The sequence below is a fragment of the Coregonus lavaretus genome (assembly GCF_964263955.1).
Source record: "Coregonus lavaretus genome assembly, chromosome: 3".
Taxonomy (NCBI): Eukaryota; Metazoa; Chordata; class Actinopteri; order Salmoniformes; family Salmonidae; genus Coregonus; species Coregonus lavaretus.
In genome coordinates, this window is record NC_139990.1 from 2,678,270 (window position 1) to 2,702,496 (window position 24,227).

At 39.2% G+C, this 24,227-nt stretch overlaps 2 protein-coding genes across 3 annotated transcripts in view; one reads left to right on the top strand and one right to left on the bottom strand.

Moving 5' to 3' along the window:
* LOC311125099 (focal adhesion kinase 1-like) overlaps positions 1-24,227 on the bottom strand; it is a gene marked incomplete at its 5' end in the record, with an annotated part of 1,344,976 nt that overhangs the window by 981,915 nt on the left and 338,834 nt on the right. The gene's annotated exons all lie outside the window — the stretch shown is intronic.
* LOC311114621 (zinc finger transcription factor Trps1-like) overlaps positions 16,798-24,227 on the top strand; it is a gene marked incomplete at its 3' end in the record, with an annotated part of 56,188 nt that continues 48,758 nt past the window's right edge. Inside the window, exons 1-2 of the mRNA XM_084157215.1 lie at positions 16,798-17,027; positions 22,825-23,127. Coding sequence (XP_084013341.1) covers positions 23,115-23,127 — 13 coding nt within the window. The 5' untranslated portion in view covers positions 16,798-17,027; positions 22,825-23,114. The remainder of the gene's footprint in view (positions 17,028-22,824; positions 23,128-24,227) is intronic.

The window sequence follows — 24,227 nt, forward strand, 5'->3', positions numbered from 1 at the left end:
GTTTCCGAGCTGGTCATGGGTGCACCTCAGCCACACTCAAGGTCCTAAACAATATTATAACCACGATCGATAATAGACAGTACTGTGCAGCCGTCTTCATCGACCTTGGCCAAGGCTTTCGACTCTGTCAACCACCGCATTCTTATTGGCAGACTAAATAGCCTTGGTTTCTCAAATGACTGCCTCGCCTGGTTCACCAACTATTTCTCAGATAGAGTTCAATGTGTCAAATCGGAGGGCCTGTTGTCTGGACCTATGGCAGTCTCTATGGGGGTGCCACAGGGTTCAATTCTTGGGCCGACTCTATTCTCTGTGTATATCAATCAAGCTCTTGCTGCTGGTGATTCTCAGATCCACCTCTACGCAGACGACACCATTTTGTATACATCTGGCCCTTCATTGGACACTGTGTTAACAAACCTCCAAACGAGCTTCAATGCCATACAACACTCCTTCCATAGCCTCCAACTGCTCTTAAACACAAGTAAAACTAAATGCATGCTCTTCAATCAAACGCTGCTGGCACCCGCCCACCCGACTAGAATCACTACTCTCGACGGGTCTGACCTAGAGTATGTGGACAACTACAAATACCTAGGTGTCTGGTTAGACTGTAAACTCTCCTTCCAGACTCACATTAAGCATCTCCAATCCAAAGTTAAATCTAGAATCTGCTTCCTATTTCGCAACAAAGCCTGTCAAAGCGATGTCATTTACAAAATAGCCTCCAATACTCTACTCAGCAAATTGGATGTAGTCTATCACAGTGCCATCCGTTTTGTCACCAAAGCCCCATATACTACCCACCACTGTGACCTGTACGCTCTTGTTGGCTGGTCCACACTACATATTCGTCGCCAAACCCACTGGCTCCAGGCCATCTGTAAATCACTGCTAGGCAAATCCCTGCCTTATCTTAGCTCATTGGTCACCATAGCAACACCCACCCGTAGTATGCGCTCCAGCAGGTATTGGTCTTTCCCAAAGCCAACACTTCCTTTGGCCGCCATTCCTTCCAGTTCTCTGCTGCCAATGACTGGAATGAACTGCAAAAATCTCTGACTCTTATCTCCCTCACTAACTTTAATAATCTCTTGCACATCTATCATTCCAGTGTTAATACTAATTGTAATTATTTTGCACTATGTCCTATTTATTGCCTTACCTCCATAACTTGCTACATTTGCACACACCGTATATAGATTTTCTGTTGTATTTTTGACTTTATATGTTTTGTTTACCCCATATGTAACTCTGTTGTTGTTGTTTTTATCGCACTGCTTTGCTTTATCTTGGCCAGGTCGCAGTTGTAAATGAGAATTTGTTCTCAACTGGCTTACCTGATTAAATAAAGGTGGGAAAAAATGAAAAATTAAATAAAATGCTGTGTGGCCAGTGCTGGTACTGGGAATCTTGTTAAAATTGAGGGTCGCATGGATTCCACTCAATATCAGCAGATTCTTGGGAATAATGTTGAAGAATCAGTCACAAAGTTGAAGTTACGCCGGGGCTGGATATTTCAACAAGACAACGACCCAAAACACTGCTCAAAATCTACCCGGGCATTTATGCAGAGGAACAAGTACAATGTTCTGGAATGGCCATCCCAGTCCCCAGACCTGAATATCATTGAGAATCTGTGGGATGATTTGAAGCGGGCTGTCCATGCTTGGCAACCATCAAACCTAACTGAAGTGGAGATGTTTTGTAAGGAGGAATGGTCCAAAATACCTTCATCCAGAATCCAGACACTCATTAGAGGCTATAGGAAGCGTCTAGAGGCTGTTATTTTAGCAACTACTAAATATTGATGTGATTTTTCTGTTGGGGTGCCCAAATTTATGCACCTGTCTAATTTCGTTTTGATGCATATTGCACATTTTCTGTTAATCCAATAAACCTCATTTCACTACTGAAATATTACTGTGTCCATCAGTTATTTGATAGATCAAAGTGAAATTGCTGATCCAAACACCCAATTATTTATAAATGGAAATCATGGAAATTGTCAGGGGTGCCCAAACTTTTTCATACGACTGTATTTTAACTGCTCTTGTTGTTTGTGTACATGGATTTTATAACGTTGTATGTTTTTTTTTCTCTCTGTCTCTGTCTCTGTCTCTGTCTCTGTCTCTGTCTCTGTCTCTCTGTCTCTCTGTCTCTCTGTCTCTGTCTCTCTGTCTCTGTCTTTCTCTCTGTCTTTCTCTGTCTCTGTCTCTGTCTCTCTCTCTCTCTCTCTCTCTCTCTCTCTTTCTCTCTCTCTCTCTCTCTCTCTCTCTCTCTCTCTCTCTCTCTCTCTCCGTCTCTCTCTCTCTCTCTCTCTCCTCACTAACAGAATGAGAAGCACCTCAGGCAGCAAAGTTAATAGAGTGTCTGATGTGTACTATTGTTTCTTACTGCTGTAAACTAATGAACAGTTGATCATATCTGAGCAGAACTACTACCCTGACTGGTGTCCTCAGCACCACAGGTTAAAACATCTGTATGTCTCTTATTAACATATTAATACTAGCCTATATTTAATTCCGGTAGCACTTATTTAACGGTACCTAAATTACTGGTATTAGGTACTTACTAATTCATGAAATTGTGTATTTACACATTAATAACCTACTTATTACTTATTTATTTCATTGGGATTCATTGAATCCATTTTAGTTCATTATTTGAAATCTCACTGTAACTCTTAGACGTTCTCCCAAATGGCACCCTATTCCCTGTATAGTGCACTATGTAGGGAATAGGGTGGCATTTGAGACATAGCCTGACTCTTCTGAGGCCTCTACGTAGACTGTTCCACAACCTTTTAGAACCTCAGCCTCGGTTAAAAACAGAGTGTTTTAGGAGGGCATCAGTTCTCCATGAAATCCTGACCACTAGAAAGTCCTGTCTGTCTGTGACTCAGCCCCAGCAGTGGCACTGTTGCTCCAATCAGTGAAAGGCCTTTTGGATCTAGGATCACATGTTTTCACTTCTGAGGTAGAGAGGATAGTAGGGAATGAAGTATGCCACAAGGGATTCTCTCTCTCTCTCTCTACCCACTTTCTCTCTCTCTCTCTCTCTCTCTCTCTCTCTCTCTCTCTCTCTCTCTCTCTCTCTCTCTCTGTCTCTGTCTCTCTCTGCCGGGGTGTGGAGGGAGGGAGTGAGTGAGGACTCATTGTCCTGTGTCCGCCCTGGTGATGAGATGCTGGCTGTGTTCCTGTCTCTCTGGGCAGTGACTCCCCATGACTGACTTCAGCCTTGTGCTCATTTCTCAGATATTGCTGCTGAGTCTGCCTCTTAAACACACAGTGGCTCTGTTCGTCTCTGCGACGCCATGAAGGTGAATAACTCAAATCACATTATCTATAGGGTGTGATTCCAACATTTTTTTTTCATTTTTTTTTACTCAGGTGTAAAATTGCCTTCATTCTGATCTTTTTTTAAAAATGGTTTCCCTTGTGCTTCAGATTTAGAAAGTAATGTAGGAATAGCACCTTAGGCAGTTCTTCCAGACAAAGGTTTTCACATTGTTCCGTAGTTCCACTCAGCAAATTCCATTTATGGAACTGTATGGATGAAGCAAACATTAAAATTGAAAACTGCCCATTTATGAATGGAATTTATTTCGCATATAAACGTCCACCTCTTGCAGGTTGTTCCAAACATCAAATTTCGAAGTGTTTGGTTACTTCTCTGTATCGTTCCAAGGTTAAGTTTAGGCATTAACTCCAAATGGTTAAGGTAAGAGTTAAGGTTTGGGATAGGCTTAAAACTAAAATATCTGAAATATCAATGCCTTAGCAAAAACTAAGCCTACTTGAAGATAACAGCGCTCACTGTTGCCCCTAGTGGCTAATTTCCAGGTAATCTCCTGACGTCTTTTTATTTATTTATTTCATCACTGCTGCTGATTCCATGGACGTCACATTCACTTAGGAGTACACACACACATATGCACACACACACACACACACAAACACAAACACACACCGTGAGAGAGCAGTGATCAATACACAAATTTAGCCATCCAGGTGTCAGCCTAGCCCATTAGGTCCTGCTGCAGGTATCCTCCTCTGCAGTGTCCTCTCCCACTTTCTGAGATTACAGGGCTCTAGTATAATGACATATTACCTTTTGTTCTCATTTTGTTCGGTTCTGGATTCAGGGCTTTCTTTTGTAAAAAATCCCTACAAAGGACAACTTTGTCCCAACTGAACAGCATGATTGTTGCATTTCTTTACTCATCTAATTATTCTACTAAACGCTAACAGAAGGCCTGGGTTTTTCAGAAACCGTTTTATGCATTTGAGTGAAAATATGGCTCAAGATTCCTGGGTTGTAGTTTCAATCAAATAAGGAAGCTGCTCTGACATTGAGGGCTAGCCAAACACACCCACCAGCACATAACCATTGTGAAACAGCGCTTCGCAAACAGGAAGTGAGAGTGACAGAATAAGGAAATGGTGAAGGTCCATACTGAACCAGGGAATATCAGCTGCTTACTGTGGCATCGTGCAAAGAACTAAAAACATCTTGAAAACTGAATGCTGGTAAGAAGACAAATATTCAGTTTGGCCAAAGTTGTCTAAAAAATCACGTTTAATGACACAAGCAGATATATGGATCCATAATGGTACAGTGGAGGAGCAAATAAAAACACAGGCGCAAATCATCCCACAGATTCTCAATGATATTCAGGTCTGGGGACTGGGATGGCCATTCCAGAACATTGTACTTGTTCCTCTGCATAAATGCCCGGGTAGATTTTGAGCAGTGTTTTGGATCGTTGTCTTGTTGAAATATCCAGCCCCGGCATAACTTCAACTTTGTGACTGATTCTTCAACATTATTCCCAAGAATCTGCTGATATTGAGTGGAATCCATGCGACCCTCAACTTTAACAAGATTCCTAGTACCGGCACCTTTATTTAACCAGGTAAGCCAGTTGAGAACAAGTTCTCATTTACAACTGCGACCTGGCCAAGATAAAGCAAAGCAGTGCGATAAAAACAACAACACAGAGTTACATATGGGGTAAAACAAAACATATAAAGTCAAAAATACAACAGAAAATATATATACAGTGTGTGCAAATGTAGCAAGTTATGGAGGTAAGGCAATAAATACACAAATAAAAACTCAGTATTATATATAAGTCCATAGATCTAGATTTTATGGTACTGTTCTTTTATGGTACTGTTATTAGGTTATATTAGGTTATATTAAGTCTCACGGTATGAGGCTATGAAAAGCTATTTGGTACGAGGTCACTCCCCAGTTCTAAATATTCCTATGACGTCAACAGTCAGTCACCATGACCAGATGAAAGATTATATGATCCACTCCACTATCAGGCAGGGATAGGTGACTCACGCACACACACACGTGCACATGCACACACACACACACACATACGTCGTCTTGCTTTTCAACCGTTACTCTGAAAAATGGTAACCCTGTTTTTAGTTTCCAGAAAATAACTGAAGCAGAGGTTCTAGCTGCCCTGTGTGCCATTGATACTAAGAAATCCTTAGGCGCTGACAATTTAGACCCGTACTTACTTAAGTGTGCTGCACCTATCATTGCTGGTTCAGTGACACACATTTTTAATCTAACATTAAGCACAGGAAATATCCCTAAGGTGTGGAAAGCAGCTTTTGTTCTGGCATTACATAAGGGAGGTGACGGTAGTGATTTGGATAACTATCGACCCATCTCTAGGCTCCCTTGTCTGGCAAAGATCCTAGAATCTATAGTCAACAAACAGTTACAATCTTTTCTTTCTGTTAACAGTATTTTTTGCCCCAATCAATCTGTTTTTAGATCTAAACACAGTACCACATCGGCCACTATGCTTGTTGTAAATTATATTGCAAATGCCTTAGATGATAGAAAGCACTGTGCTGCGTTGTTTGTAGATTTGTCAAAAGCTTTTGACACTGTAGACCATGCTATCCTTTTGAGTAAGCTGTCATCTATAGGACTGGGCACTGATGTCTGTCAATGGTTTTATGACTATCTTAAAGATAGAACTCAGGCCGTCATGGTCGACGGGGTCAAGTCTGACCCCTTACAGTTACTTAAAGGGGTCCCTCAGGGTTCAATAATCGGCCCACTATTGTTCTCACTTTATATAAACAACATTGGTGATGATGTCAGATATTGTAAATTCCATTTATATGCAGATGACACAGTGATGTACTCTATTGCTCCAACAGCGGACCAAGCTTTGATGCAGTTGGAGTCTGATTTTAGGATACTACAGGGGTCTCTTTTACAGCTTAAACTTGTTTTAAACGCTAAGAAAACAAATGTCATTTTTTTTTCTAGGTCTAAACTCTCAATTAGAAACACTTTTGTAATCACTAGCTTGGATGGTACTCAAATTAAACAGGTCTCTGCATATAAATACTTAGGGGTATGGTTAGATGATAGGCTTTCTTTTAAAAAACATGTTATTGAATTGGGAAAAAAGCTCAAATTCAAGATAGGGTTCCTTTACAGAAACAGGGCTTGTCTGTCCTCCGTAAATAGAAAACAAATTGTGCAGGCTACTTTTATGTCCGTTTTAGATTATGGTGATATTATCTATATGCATGCAGCGGCAAACACATTAAAACCACTGGATGCTATTTACCATTGTGCACTCAGGTTTATCACGGGTGATAGTTACAAAACTCATCACTGTATCCTATATCAACATGTGGGTTGGGCCTCTCTATCTGTGAGGCGAGAGCAACATGCTCTCTTGTTTATTTATAAAGCACTTCTTTTAAAACTACCTCTATATATATCATCATTAATTTCCATTAGATATACTAATTTTAAAACCAGATCACAGATGTGGATTACATTAGAGACTTCTGTGGTCTCCACAGAGTTGGGTAGGACTGCCTTCAGTTCCTTTGCACCTTATTTATGGAACAAACTGCAGATCCAACTGCAGTTAGACACTCTGGTGTCCCTTGCCCATTTTAAAAATGTTATGGAGGATCAATATGATGTTGTCTGTGATTGTTTCTGTTGAATTGTGTTTTTGTTTTGTATGTTTGAAATGTTCTTGTCTGTATGTCTAAAACTGTACATGTCAACATGTTTACACAGGGCACAGCCGTAAAAGAGATCCAGGTCTCAGTCTGTTTTTCCCTGTTAAAATAAAGTTAAAAAATAAATTTAAAAAATACAGTGGCTTGCAAAAGTATTCACCCCTCTTGGCATTTTTCCTATTTTGTTGCCTTACAACCTGGAATTAAAATAAAAAAATGTTTGGGGGGGTTGTATCATTTGATTTACACAACATGCCTACCAATTTGAAGATGCAAAATATTTTTTATTGTGAAACAAACAAGAAATAAGACAAAAAAACTGAAAACTTGAGCGTGCATAACTATTCACCCCCCCAAAGTCAATACTTTGTAGAGCCACCTTTTGCAGCAATTACAGCTGCAAGTCTCTTGGGGTATGTCTCTATAAGCTTGGCACATCTAGCAACTGGGATTTTTCCCATTCTTCAAGGCAAAACTGCTCCAGCTCCTTCAAGTTGGATGGGTTCCACTGGTGTACAGCAATCTTTAAATCATACCACAGATACTCAATTGGATTGAGGTCTGGGCTTTGACTAGGCCATTCAGAGATATTTAAATGTTTCCCCTTAAACCACTTGAGTGTTGCTTTAGCAGTATGCTTAGGGTCATTGTCCTGCTGGAAGGTGAACCCCCGTCCCAGTCTGAAATCTCTGGAAGACTGAAACAGGTTTCCCTCAAGAATTTCCCTTTATTTAGCGCCATCCATCATTCCTTCAATTTTGACCAGTTTCCCAGTCCCTGCCGATGAAAAACATCCCCCACAGCATGATGCTGCCACCACCATGCTTCACTGTGGGGATGGTGTTCTCGGGGTGATGAGAGGTGTTGAGTTTGCGCCAGACATAGCGTTTTCCTTGATGGCCAAAAACCTCAATTTTAGTCTCATCTGACCAGAGTACCTTCTTCAATATGTTTGGGGAGTCTCTCACATGCCTTTTTGCGAACACCAAATGTGTTTGCTTATTTTTTTCTTTAAGTAATGGCTTTTTTCTGGCCACTCTTCCGTAAAGCCCAGCTCTGTGGTGTACGGCTTAAAGTGGTCCTATGGACAGATACTCCAATCTCCGCGGTGGAGCTTAGCAGCTGCTTCAGGGTTATCTTTGGTGCCTTTGTTGCCTCTCTGATTAATGCCCTGCGTGCCTGGTCCGTGAGTTGGCATGTTTGTTGTGGTGCCATATTCTTTCAATTTTTTAATAATGGATTTATTGGTGCTCCGTGGGATGTTCAAAGTTTCTGATATTTTTTTATAACCCAACCCTGATCTGTACTTCTCCACCACTTTGTCCCTGACCTGTTTGGAGAGCTCCTTCATGATGCCGCTTGCTTGGTGGTGCCCCTTGCTTAGTGTTGTTGCAGACTCTGGGGCCTTTCAGAACAGGTGTATATATACTGAGATCATGTGACAGATCATGTGATACTTAGATTGCACACAGGTGGACTTTATTTATATTATAATAGTGGTCCTCTGTAGCTCAGCTGGTAGAGCACGGCGCTTGTAACGCCAAGGTAGTGGGTTCGATCCCCGGGACCACCCATACACAAAAATGTATGCACGCATGACTGTAAGTCGCTTTGGATAAAAGCGTCTGCTAAATGGCATATTATTATTATTTACATTTAGGTAATTTAGCAGATGCTCTTATCCAGAGCGACTTACAGTTAGTGAATACATACACGTTTTTTTTGTTTGTTTTTTTATACTGCATACATGTTTTTTTTGTATGTTTTTTTTAAATACTGGCCCCCCGTGGGAAACGAACACACATCCCTGCCGGCCAAACCATCCCCTACCTTGGACGACGCTGGACCAATTGTGCGCCGCCCATGGGTTATTTTCTTAATTTCACTTCACCAATTTGGACTATTTTGTGTATGTCCATTATATGAAATCCAAATAAAAATCCATTTAAATTACAGGTTGTAATGGAACAAAATATGAAAAATGCCAAGGGGGATGAATACTTTTGCAAGGCACTGTAGTGCACAAGCATACACACACACCAACTCTACTAATAGAATTAAACTGTTTTCTGCTCAGTGTGGGTCTATTATATGGGATATACTATCATGGTAGTATGGTATTGTAGAAGGATGGGGTGACTATCATGGTAGTATGGTATTGTAGAAGAAGGGTGACTATCAAGGTAATATGGTATTGTAGAAGGATGGGGGGAATATCATATTAGTATGGTATTGTAGAAGGATGGGGTGACTATCTAGTAGTATGGTATTGTAGAAGGATGGGGGGAATATCATATTAGTATGGTATTGTAGAAGGATGGGGTGACTATCATATTAGTATGGTATTGTAGAAGGATGGGGTGACTATCATATTAGTATGGTATTGTAGAAGGATGGGGTGACTATCATCGTAGTATGGTATTGTAGAAGGAGGGTGACTATCAAGGTAATATGGTATTGTAGAAGGATGGGGGGAATATCATATTAGTATGGTATTGTAGAAGGATGGGGTGACTATCAAGGTAGTATGGTATTGTAGAAGGATGGGGTGACTATCATAGTAGTATTGTATTGTAGAAGGATGGGGTGACTATCAAGGTAGTATGGTGTTGTAGAAGGAGGGTGACTATCAAGGTAATATGGTATTGTAGAAGGGTGGGGTGACAGTCATGGTAGTATGGTATTGTATTCGACTGAAACTACAACCCAGGAAACTTGAGCCATATTTTCACTCAAATGCATAAAACGGTTTCTGAGAAACCCAGGCCTTCTGTTAGCATTTAGTAGAATACTTAGAGGAGTAAAGAAATGCAACTATCATGCTGTTCATGTATTGTAGAAGGATGGGGTGACTATCATAGTAGGATGGTATTGTAGAAGGATGGGGTGACTGTCATGGTAGTATGGTATTGTAGAAGGATGGGGTGACTATCATGGTAGTATGGTATTGTAGAAGGATGGGGTGACTATCATATTAGTATGGTATTGTAGAAGGATGGGGTGACTATCATAGTAGTATGGTATTGTAGAAGGATGGGGTGACTATCATAGTAGTATGGCATTGTAGAAGGAGGTTGACTATCATAGTAGTATGGTATTGTAGAAGGATGGGGTGACTATCATAGTAGTATGGCATTGTAGAAGGAGGTTGACTATCATAGTAGTATGGTATTGTAGAAGGATGGGGTGACTATCATAGTAGGATGGCATTGTAGAAGGATGGGGTGAATATCATATTAGTATGGTATTGTAGAAGGATGGGGTGACTATCAAGGTAGTATGGTATTGTAGAAGGATGGGGTGACTATCATAATAGTATGGTATTATAGAAGGATGGGGTGACTATCATAATAGTATGGTATTGTAGAAGGATGGTGACTATCATGGTAGTATGGTATTGTACATCTGGCCCTTCATTGGACACTGTGTTAACAAACCTCCAAACGAGCTTCAATGCCATACAACACTCCTTCAGTAGCCTCCAACTGCTCTTAAACACTAGTAAAACTAAATACATGCTCTTCAATCGAACGCTGCTGGCACCCGCCCACCCGACTAGAATCACCACTCTCGACAGGTCTGACCTAGAGTATGTGGACAACTACAAATACCTAGGTGTCTGGTTAGACTGTAAACTCTCCTTCCAGACTCACATTGAGAATCTCCAATCCAAAGTTAAATCTAGAATCTGCTTCCTATTTCGCAACAAAGCCTCCTTCACTCATGCTGCCAAACATACCCTCGTAAAACTGACTATCCTACCGATCCTTGACTTCGGCGATGTCATTTACAAAATAGCCTCCAACACTCTACTCAGCAAATTGGATGTAGTCTATCACAGTGCCATCCGTTTTGTCTCCAAAGCCCCATACACTACCCACCACTGTGACCTGTACGCTCTTGTTGGCTGGTCCTCACTACATGTTCGTCGTCAAACCCACTGGCTCCAGGCCATCTATAAATCACTGCTAGGCAAATCCCCGCCTTATCTTAGCTCATTGGTCACCATAGCAGCACCCACCCGTAGTCTGCGCTCCAGCAGGTATATCTCACTGGTCATTCCCAAAGCCAACACCTCCTTTGGCCGCCATTCCTTCCAGTTCTCTGCTGCCAATGACTGGAACGAATTGCAAAAATCTCTGAAGCTGGAGACTCTTATCTCCCTCACTAACTTTAAGCATCAGTTGTCAGAGCACCTTACCGATCACTGCACATGTACACAGCCCATCTGAAATTAGCCCACCCAACTACCTCATCCCTATATTGTTATTTATTTTGCTCTTTTGCACCCCAGTATCTCTATTTGCACATAATCTCTTGCACATCTAGCATTCCAGTGTTAATACTAATTGTAATTATTTTGCACTATAGCCTATTTATTGCCTTACCTCCATAACTTGCTACATTTGCACACACTGTATATATATTTTCTGTTGTATTTTATGAACTTATGTTTTTTTTACCCCATATGTAACTCTGTGTTGTTGTTTTTATCGCACTGCTTTGCTTTATCTTGGCCAGGTCGCAGTTGTAAATGAGAACTTGTTCTCAACTGGCTTACCTGGTTAAATAAAGGTGAAATAAAAAAATAAAAAAATAAAAAAATATTGTAGAAGGAGGGTGACTATAATGGTAGTATGGTATTGTAGAAGGAGGGTGACTATCATGGTAGTATGGTGACAGATGTCCTTTGACACTAGGCTATCTTATTTTTGCATCAAGATGCCTGTTTTTAAAAGTGACTCCTTCATGAATTACCACCCCCCCCAAAAACATACAAACATACCACCCCCCCAAAAATCATACATTGTGAACGGACGATAAGTACTGCTTCCTCACATCTCATATTCCCTGCCTTAACCAAGGAGATAAAAAAGAGAGAAATATGGAAAAACCTGTGGAAAGAATCAGGCCAAGTCTGCTCTGGGATTTCTTCAGCATAACTCTTACATTGTCATAAGCTAGAAAACCCATATTCAAACTTCAATGTGAATAATCGAAACCACACCATGAGAAGATTGAATTTTAAACCCCTTTTGTATACACATTGAACAAACTTTGAAAAGAGTTTGCACACAAGTACACACACAGTCTCACGCACACGCAAACACACACACACACACACTGTAGATTACTTATTGAGCGAGTATCTATTTCTCTAGACGTTCTTTGGTAAAAACTGAAGTTTCAAAATGTGGTTTGAAATCGTATTTTCCCTCAAGACTGCTGGTGTTAAATAGAACCCAACTGAGGTCTGGGAGTGCTTTTTGTTTTTCACTCTGTGGTGAAACAAAGTAACAGCGTGTGAAGTTGCCCGATAACTGTTGTGCTTTAAATGACATTTAATTATATTATTTCTTTATTCTTGCAGGCTTAACAGGTATATTGACTCAGAGTGAGTGCCTTATTCATGGGTGTCATATTTCTCAAATTTAGTTTGAATAAATTAGGAGTACACATTTTTAAGTCCATTTTGGTGTTGTTCTTTATTCTTTAGTTATGATAACTTAAATAATGGTTAATTGTTTGCCAGAGACCATATTATAAAATGTGAATATGACGTTTTCATGCTGTTTTCAATATTATATAAAATGTGAATATGACGTTTGCATTCTGTTTTGCTGTATAAGCTACTGACCAAAGCGTACATTTCTTTGATTTTTGTTTTGAAACAAGCTTGTTGCATTACTCAAATAATGAAATAAAAGTTTATAAGGATGGGGCTTGTTGCATTTCTCAAATAATGAAATAAAAGTTCATAAGGATGGGGCTTGTTGCATTTCTCAAATAATGAAATCAAACTTTACTCTGCGATGATAGACATATTTTCTTTAGTCGAAAAATCATCACAGTTCCAACAAACCACAATATTGTGGTTATTCAGATTTCCAAGACCAAGTGTAGATGATATCATTATTTGCAGACTGAAATGAAGATGTAGGCCTATACACCACGATAACCCACTTTAATTGATCCTATAATCTCACAATGGCCTTATTGATTAGGTTGTGCTGAGTTACTCTATTCTTTTAAGTTCTCAAATCAAATCAAATGTTATTTGTCACAAGCGCCGAATACAACAGGTGTAGACCTCAACCAAAAATGCAGCTCAAGAAATAGAGTTAAGAAAGTATTTACTAAATAACCTAAAGTAAAAAATTAAATAAAAAGTAACACAATAAAATAACAATACAGAGGCTATATACAGGGGGTACCGGTACCGAGTCAATGTGCTGGGGTACAGGTTAGTCGAGGTAATTTGTACATGTAGGTAGGGGTAAAGTGACTATACATAGATAATAAACAGCGAGTAGCAGCAGTGTAAAAACAAAGGGTTCTAGATTCTAGAAGGCTTAAAGGCTGCTCTATATTGCACCCTCTATAACCTCTATACTCATAATGTTAACACTACTAGAAGTGAAGAGTTTATATTCGAAGGGTTTACAGGGATAAAAAATATATGACTTTGTCTTCAAAGAAAAAGAGGCTCTTACGTGCTGTGGGTTAAGCCTCTACATGCACACAACACGCCACACTTGAAATAAATATAAATACTATTATAAGCCAGGGAGTTCGAGCCCCAGATGCTGATTGGCTGAAAGCTGTGGCATTAACAAATAGTGTATTTGTTAATGCATTCAAAACATTATTATTATTTATATTATTATTATTGTTAATATTATTATTAATTATTATGATGATTATTATGATGAAAAATCATTTATCTCAAAGCTTTCACTTTCACTTCAATGTTCATGTGCAACCTAGCATGAATTCCACTTTTGTATTTACAATCTATAAACAAAATGAACTTTATGCATGTCAAAATGACATCATCTATAACATTTATTATCAAATGTGTTATTTTATGTTTGTCACTGAGAGGAAAAGGGTATTAATATACATTTCACAGCTGCAGTAAACTTTTAGACAACGTGTAGACTTTTTCACATCTCCCGTCACACTTTATGCATGCCTTTATCTCCTAATGGGCTTTAGTTCAGAAATATAATGTACAACTGCAGTAAGTTCCCCACTGAATATTACGTTTCATGGATTTGAATTACCCTTATGGGTTACTTTGCTATCATTCATAATCTCCTGGGGGGATTCCCGCACTGTGCTCCTCAAATGTCTGTCTGTGGCATAATTGTTATTTTCAACAGTTCATGCAGCCCCAGTTTTGTCTTCTGTGACATGTTTGTAAGTGTACACTCAAACCCTGCTAGAGATGCTAAACGTCAGGCTGTTGAGGGGATGTGGAAACCCTGCTAGAGATGCTAAACGTCAGGCTGTTGAGGGGATGTGGAAACCCTGTCCACTGGAACAAATCAGATTGATCATGTGGTTTTAATGAAGAGGCAATAAGAGGGGGTATATTTAAGCAATAAGGCCCGACGGGTGTGGTATATGGCCAATAAACCACAGCTAAGGGCTGTTCTTACGCATGACGTAACGCAGAGTGCCTGGATACAGCCCTTAGCCATGATATATTGGTAATATACCACAAACCCCTGAGGTGCCTTATTGCTATTATTAACAGGTTAACAATGGTATTAGAAAAGTAAACAAGTAGTTTTGCGTCATGCCCGTGGTATATTGTCTCATATACCACAGCTTTCAGACAATCAGCATCCGGGGCTCGAACTCCCCGTCTTATAATAGTATTTATATTTATTTCAAGTGTGGCGTGTTGTGTGCATGTAGAGGCTTAACCCACAGCACGTAAGAGCCACTTTTTCTTTGAAGACAAAGTCATATATTTTTTATCCCTGTAAACCCTTCGAATATAAACTCTTCACTTCTAGTAGTGTTAACATTATGAGTATAGAGGTTATAGAGGGTGCAATACAGAGCAGCCTATAAGCCTTCTAGAATATAGAACCCTTTGTTTTTACACTGCTGCTACTCGCTGTTTATTATCTATGTATAGTCACTTTACCCCTACCTACATGTACAAATTACCTCGACTAACCTGTACCCCAGCACATTGACTCGGTACCGGTACCCCCTGTATATAGCCTCTGTATTGTTATTTTATTGTGTTACTTTTTGTTTTATTTTTTACTTTAGGTTATTTAGTAAATACTTTCTTAACTCTATTTCTTGAGCTGCATTTTTGGTTGAGGTCTACACCTGTTGAATTCGGCGCTTGTGACAAATAACATTTGATTTGATTTGAGAACTTAAAAGAATAGAGTAACTCAGCACAACCTAATCAATAAGGCCATTGTGAGATTATAGGATCAATTAAAGTGGGTTATCATGGTGTATAGGCCTAAATCTTCATTTCAGTCTGCAAATAATGATATAATCTACACTTGGTCTTGGAAATCTGAATAACCACAATATTGTGGTTTGTTGGAACTGTGATGATTTTTCGACTAAAGAAAACATGTCTATCATCGCAGAGTAAAGTTTTGGAACTTTATGTCATAACAATATAGTATACCCATATAGTATACCCATATAGTATACCAATATAGTATACCCATATAGTATACCAATATAGTATACCCATATAGTATACCAATATAGTATACCCATATAGTATACCCATATAGTATACCCATATAGTATACCCATATAGTATACCAATATAGTATACCCATATAGTATACCAATATAGTATACCCATATAGTATACCAATATAGTATACCCATATAGTATACCAATATAGTATACCCATATAGTATACCAATATAGTATACCCATATAGTATACCAATATAGTATACCCATATAGTATACCAATATAGTATACCAATATAGTATACCCATATAGTATACCAATATAGTATACCCATATAGTATACCAATATAGTATACCCATATAGTATACCCATATAGTATACCCATATAGTATACCCATATAGTATACCAATATAGTATACCAATATAGTATACCCATATAGTATACCCATATAGTATACCCATATAGTATACCAATATAGTATACCCATATAGTATACCAATATAGTATACCCATATAGTATACCCATATAGTATACCAATATAGTATACCAATATAGTATACCAATATAGTATACCCATATAGTATACCCATACCATAACTCAGAAATAGCCAGGTCTAATGAACATACCATATTTTGTATTAGACACTGGATAAAATAAGATTGACAGATTGCCATCAGTTTCCTTATTATCTGTAACATACTTAGATTCACACTAAGCCAACAATAAGCCAAACACATACAATTATAGGAATCGTATATGATGAATATTAGATCATTTAAGATAAACTGGATAAAGTGTTCACTTGTTATCATTGCGTTATGGCTTGGTGCTGGGGAGTGAAGAGCAGGGATGCTCCTGTCCCTTTAAGAACGAGCCGTCTGGGGTGGCGCTTTCCTCCGCAAAGGCTTCTTGATATTAATAGTGTTGGTGTCTTCAAACTGACGTAATGCTTGGAGTCTGAGGTCCTGTCAAGCGATAACATTTCTGATAAAGAACTGAGATCACTGCAAACTAACCCTCCTTTTCCATCCAGACTCAGGCGTTTTAAATATTATACACAGTCACCCTGATTCCACGTGCACAGGCGAGATTCGAAATCTTATATCCCCTCTAACAAAAAAATAATAATAGCCTACCCCGAGATCTACAAACAAACAACACAAAGACGGTTTATGGCTTACGCCAAAGCTCCACCATCTTTCAGACTGCAAAGACTATTGCAATTTAATCAACAGGTAAGGACAAAGCGAATCAATGCACGTTAGTAGTACGGAAGCGAGCAATTAGATGTGAATCTACAGTAGTACCAGAATGCTGATCGCTTTTTGCGAATGTTATGTAAGAGCTAAGGGATTTCATGAATCGGTTGTGAGCTACTTTGCTGTGAAAAAACAGCAGTGCTTCTCGGATTTCACATGGCATTTAGGTTTTGTTGGGTCAAACGCATGAGAAATTGAAATTGGCTACTTGCTAGAAGCAGAGGGGGTCACGTATTGAGAAGGAAGAATAACATGAGTTCCAGTAGGTTTGTGGCTTACTTTTTCCTTGCCATCTCATTTAATACTTTGATTTCAGGGTGTTGTAGCATTCGTTTAATTATTGTAAAAGCGCGACGCATTCTAGATAGGTGTTGGGGACAGAATAGAGCTATGGTTTTGAGAATATCTGTGACAATCTAATTTTACGCCTGCACACACACACACACACACACACACACTAATAAGACGATGATTTTATTTGGCGCATCGTGTGTTTCTGTTTTCATTGTTCGTAAAGAGAGCGCATGGTAGAGGTTATATTAAGTTACAATGTAGCCTAATTTATTGGGTTTCTGAAACGTTGTATTTATTTCGAAGTGTATTGTTGAAGTTTAATGATTAATGTCGAGAACTGAACAACGTTTTCCACTCAATTTATAAAACTTTCCGTAACTGTGATGTTCCTCAAAGATAAGAAAACGCGTAGGCATGGCAACACACTTGGGTCTGGAGAATATTTCAACTAACTACAATGAATGAGGCACAGTTAGGTTAGTTAAAATGCAAATTAAAGATATTTCACCAGTAACCTATTTTCTAAACTTTCCACATTGTATTCGTATGCGGTCGAAGTTTTGGTTGTTAGAATGTTCAAGTCGTGTTGTGATTTTGTTACAAACAAGTGTAACAAAGTGCTGGGAACTTTATCAATGACTGATCACTGGTTCATTATTAAAATGTCAGTATAGCAGGCCACTTGGAAAAGTGAGTAATTTCCATCTTCTTATCCATGTGGAGGGGATTAGGCTATATCTCAAAGGAGATGACACTGAGGTGCAATGTGTGTGCGTGTCTGTGGAACTCAGAAAGTTTAGACTAGCATGACTGGGCATCGTGATGAAGCAGCTCACTTTGCAGAAACTTAACTTAGCTTTTCATAATGTTATGATAAAGTGTTATAAAGATAATATATTTCTACCATTGTGATACCTGCTTCATTGGTTTAGTGAGGAGGTGAGGTAGTTTGGTTTGCTACTCTGCTGTTGGGGCAAAGTGCTGCTTTCAGAGGCATGTAAAACTTTCTTACTAGTTGTGCAAAACAGTTACACCATACTCTCAGTGTGTGTATAAACTTGATAGTTACATTGTAACCATGGACACTGTAGCAAATAACCTCCTAAAGGTCTGGACTTTTTCAAAGCATAACATTTTACTTTTAGACAATGTTTCTGTCTATCTAAACGTACTATTTTTCAGTTGGTAAGAAATATATATAAATGTATTTTATCTGAGCACAACTCGAAATCACCAGCTTTTCAGCTTCACCTAAACTTGGTTTGTAGTTACATTGTTATGACGAAATGTATATATTTTTTTTAACATTACACAACATTCCCATGTTGGTTCCAGTAGATGCTTCGTACTCTTTCCTGTAAACTGTGAAACCAACCAACCAGCCTACATGGCAACATGTGTCAGGAAATGTCACTGCTTCTGTCTACAAAAGCCCTTTTGTCAGTGAAAGTTTTTTAATGACGTGGCCAAAGCAAATCAAAGCTTTCCATCATTCGAAGAGGGTAGAGAGGTTAAGTTAAAACATAGTCTCAACAATGTATAACAATAGGATAGTTATTGTATTGGCTACCTGTATGTCTCTACACCAATTATTTATGTCGTGCATATTCATAACAACTTAATAGTGACAACACACACATGCATAAATTGTAATTGTTATACATAATATACATCAAAACATCTGGCCCGCAAAAATCCACTTCTCAAAGTCAACTTTGTCCTCACTGTAGCCTTGTACGTACTACTGAATCTGATTGATACATGAAGCACTTCGCAAATCCTTAATTAGGTTGACACTGTACGTATGTTTTGTCACAATAATCCATCGATATGAGCAGCCTCTCTTTAGCCTCATTTTCTTAGACAATTTTAGTTTAGCTTTTTAGTAATTTAGAGGATTATGGAAAATAAAAAAGACTTAACATCAGTATTCTGTAGTCTTTACTATGCTATATACAGGGAGGGCTTCTTTCAAAAGTGATAGAAAATATCCAAATGGTTTAGTTTGATAAGAGCTGTTTGAAGTGACTGCTGAATTGTGGTAAGGTATATTTGAAATGTAAATAGTTTCCAATCTGTGAGTTTTTTAAAAGTTGGGCTGCAGTAGATCAGCTCTGTATAGGTAGGAGCTTTATGGCTGACAGATGAATTTGGGTCTCGTCGTTAGGATAAAGCAGCAACGGGGGGGGGGGGGGGGGGGGGTTTGCATTTGATATACATGGCTTTAGAGTTTGCACAACTTCTTCTAGGGTGATTTTTTTCCAGAATCGCTGTGAGGCCAGCCTCTCACTTTGCAGTGTCTCTTTGTACCACATTCCAAATGTAGGTGCTGCTGAATAATGTGTTATTAATGAAAAGGTACATCTTTTGAAGCCTCATGAAATAAAAAAAAGTTATGTGTAATATAAAAACTGCCAATGTCTTAAATCCTAAAGGACATGAGAGCAGATTAAACACATCTATGGCTCCCTGAAAAATTGTAGACATCGAAGATCCTAATGTAATTTGAGACGTAGGCTATTACAGAAATTAGGTAAAATTGTGATACATTTATTGATGAAGACTTATATTTGTTTTGTCGACTCAGGCACCCTTCATTGCCATTCAGCAAAGTTGTGTATTTTTCTGGAGGCGGTTGTATCTCAGTGAAAACATATTGAAAAACGAAAATCAGCCTTAGACATACTGTATAACATCTGTATAGTCATTTCTGACCGTTGTCTAGGAAACCCCCCTGATATATGATGTACTTAAATAGACACAAATAAAGGCCTGCTCACATATATTTTCTCACTTTGAATGTTGTTTTTGCTTTTAAAACATAAAGCGCTCTATGGAACACACTGGTCTACTGTCTCTTTAAATATTCAGTTGAATGCTTTTGCAAGTGGCTAGACACCTTCCTGGTGGTTTGATACATGCAACAAGGAGAGGCAGGAAACTTTCGATTTTCTTTAACCATCTGACATAATTCTTACGTTTACTTTGAGAGGACAGACAGCAGTAATTGGTAGCCTTAAACACTTGTAATAACACCTTAGATTCACCCTGGCAAGCAAATATACTGAACAAAAATATAAACGCAACATGGAACAATTTCAAAGATTTTACTGAGTTACAGTTCATATAAGGAAATAGTCAATTGAAATACGTTCATTAGGCTCTAATCTATGGATTTCGCATGACTGGGAATAAAAATATGCATCTATTGGTCACACATACCTTAAACAAAAAGGTTGAGGCGTGGATCAGAAAACCAGTCAGTATCTGGTGTGACCAACATTTGTCTCATGCAGCGCGACACATCTCCTTCAAATAGAGTTGATCAGGCTGTTGATTGTGGCATGTGGAATGTTGTCCCACTCCTCTTCAATGGATGAGCGAAGTTGCTGGATATTGGCGGGAACTGGAACACGCTGTCGTACACCTTGATCCAGAGCATCCCAAACATGTTCAATGGGTGACATGTCTGGTGAGTATGCAGGCCATGGTAGAACTGGGACATTTTCAGCTTCCAGGAATTGTGTACAGATCCTTGCGATTATCATGCTGAAACATGAGGTGATGTCGGCGGATGAATGGCACGACAATGGGCGTCAGTATCTCGTCACGGTATCTCTGTGCATTCAAATTGCCATTGATAAAATGCAATTGTGTTCGTTGTCCGTAGCTTATGCCTGCCCATACCATAACCCCACCGCCACCATGGGGCACTCTGTTCACAACATTGACATCAGCAAACCGCTCGCCCACACGACACCATACATGTGGTCTGCAGGCTGGTTGGACGCACTGCCAAATTCTAGAAAACGACGTTGGAGGGCGGCTTATGGTAGAGAAATGAACATTAAATTCTCTGGCAACAGCTCTGGTGGACATTCCTGCAGTCAGCATGCCAATTGCATCTGTGGCATTGTGTTGTGTGGATTATCTTGGCAAAGGAGTAAGGCTCACTAACAGGGATGTAAACAAATTTGTGCACAAAATTTGAGAAGAATAAGCTTTCTGTGCATATGAAACATTTCTGGGATCTTTTATTTCAGCTAATGAGACATGGGACCAACACTTTACATGTTGCGTTTATATTTTTGTTCAGTATATTTTGTTTTCCAGATTTGTGGGAAAATGGGCCCAGGGTTAGAGTAGCATACAATAGTTGTTGATACAGCTACTTTATATATATATATATATATATATATATATATATATATATATATATATATATATATATATATATATATATATATATACACACTTTTTTTTTTTTAAGCCCTTCCCACTGTCAGTTGCTGATCCAAGACCTGTAACAGTTCATGTATTTCACACAACTGTTGCATTTAACAGATTTTTTCCCCCCATATATTCTGAATAACAGGCTCTGAAAGGGCTAGAAAGTAGGCCTTGTTCTTGAGGCTAATTGGGCTCTGTGATGTGTTCACCTGTTAACGCAAGTCAGAATTTTAACTACAGATAGCCTATAGGTAATTTCCCCAATGGAAAAGCTGCTCAATGTGCCTCCTCCAGTCATATGGATGGGGGTGGCTTGTACTAAGCTCTGTATGCAGCAGTGGATTGAGGTGTGGTTTGGGAAGGTGTAGTGATGTGGGCCTAGACACTTTCTGTTTTATATTAGGGATAAAGAGGTCTACATTTCCAGACCTGCTGTCTGTGTCTGGTAGACGTTTATTGTAGGTTTAGATCAGGAATTTCCCTTTATTTGTCTCAATCACACAAGGACCCTCACCTCTTTTCTACACCAGACTTAGAAATTGTGTTTGTTTGTGTTTTATTTTAGGATTTCCATAATGCACTTTGGGCTAGCCAGCGTAGAAATTCCCTACCCATAACCCAGACACAGATATACATCCTCTGTAGCTCAATTGGTAGAGCATGGCACTTGTAACGCCAGGGTAGTGGGTTCGATCCCCGGGACCACCCATATGTAAAAATGTATGCGCACATGACTGTAAGTCGCTTTGGATAAAAGCGTCTGCTAAATGGCATATTATTATTAATATTTACCTATTGATTAGGAGCTCTCCTCTCCTCTCCTCTCCTCTCCTCTCCTCTCCTCCCCTATCTGGAACTCTGATGAGTCAGTTTATCCTCTGTGTTCATGATGTGTTAGTTCGTTTCTTAGCGTCTGTCTTATCAGGGTGTGTTATGTTTTTCCTTCTTCTCTCATTGTGGTTTAGTGGTCCCCTCTGTGTGTTCTACTGTAGTGGGCACGGCATAAGCCATTATATTGTCTCAGACAGGTTAGACAGGATGAGTCGTCGAGAAGAGGGGGAGAAAATAGTGTTCCTCGAGAATGTTTGTTTTCCTGTTTCCAATTTGGTTTGCCAGAGGGCCTGTCGTACCGTTAGAGCTCCTATTCATTCATGAGGCCGACAGACTGGCAGTTTGATGATGCCTGCTGTTTGCTGCTTACACAACACAGGATTGACTCTGATTTGTAATGACCGCATTGTTAATTGTGTTTTTACTGATCATTGTTCTCTCTCTCTCGAAATCACATGGAAGGCAAAATGTCGGTCAGTACGGCCTTCATACGTTTGATGACTTTTTATAGCTTTTTAACTCATTCCAGTTTCCAAGCTATTGTTTTGAGATAACTTTTGAGGTCTACTTGCATGTTTGATGTGTATTTGTGGGATACGTTTTAAGGTACATGTAGGCTTTAAATAATATATTGTGTTGATTTCACTTTCTTTGTGCTTCCTTGATTTTTACGTGTGTTTTGCTTTGTTTTGAACGGATTGCAGAGAGAGAAGCGTTGTGACGTGTGCTGCACTGGAATCCAGGACTGCTATGACCTGTGACCTCTGAAGACACAAGTGGAAGAAGAGGGACAACTTTTAGAAACTTGGGAAAGACCCTGCCAACAACAACAACAACAACAAGACCAAAGAAAAGACAATGGAATAAAGTCATCTCCATCATGGACGTGGAATAAAGGATACCTCAGTCAAGAACCAGGCCAAGGACTCTGGATGTTGTTCCTAGTCTGATATCTCTCTCCCTGTGGAATCTGTGCTGATAATGCGCTAACCCAATGCTCAGCAGAGGTATGTTCTCTATTGTTGTAGGCCTCAAAATACACAGATTAGGCTTGGAAAAAATGAATGTTGTTTCTTTTCACGTGAACTTGAAATCGTGGCAAGTCAGCCGAAACCCAAAGTGAATAGGCCCAAAGTTATTAAGGATTGTGATGCTTTATTTGAATCTTTTCGAAAAAAACGAGTCACAGGCGGGGTTCTCAAAATATATTTTATTGAGCTGTAGCTTGATCCTCGTTGTTGTGGAGTTGTTTTGTTCGGCTCTATCGTTTTTAGCAGTTTTATGTTCTTAGCTGTGGAATATTCCAGCGTTTTGATCTGGTATTGAAGGCAGTACCATCTGTATTTGTAGAGCTTATTATGTGGAATGTTGTCTATATTGACTTAATGTTTTGACTGCCGCGGTTCCCGCCCCCTGGACCACACACATGCTTATGGTACTTTCTCCGTTCACTCTGCTCTTGTCTATATGGGTCAACTGACAGTTTTATTGTCTCTATCTTCACGATCTCATCCTTTACAAAACGTTCCAAGAGGTTGTCTTTATAAAGTAGGTTTCGACAGTGTTGTTGTAGCTTACTCATACTTAACGTTTATTCATACTGAGACACAACGTTTCAGGTGATTTTGTAGGGTAGGTAGGACAGAGTTACTGGCAGTACATAGAGGTAACAGTATTTCATGTTATTGACAGATGTAACAGGACTCGTACCTGAAGTTAATTTCACATACTGAGAAACAAAGTTTCAGGTTATTTTGCAGGGTAGGTGGGAGTAAGTTACTGGCAGTACATAGCCTGTATAGCCTATAATAATATTGCATGTTATTGACAGATGCAACAGGAGTGCTGTTTTGCCTTTGCCATGAACTGCTGAGGAATAATTAATTATGAAGATAGATTAGTCTAATTAGATGTGACCCAACACCTGTCATTTTTCTTAACTGCTCAATTTGCCTCGCATTAAACAATGTGTCCTCATTTATGCCTGTCTTTTGTCAATGCTCGCATTGCCGTCGAGTGGCGCATTATCGCTCTTGATAAGGATACCACAATGTATTCAACATTGATGGTAATTATTCAATAATTGCAGTCTTTGTTTTTTGTCGCA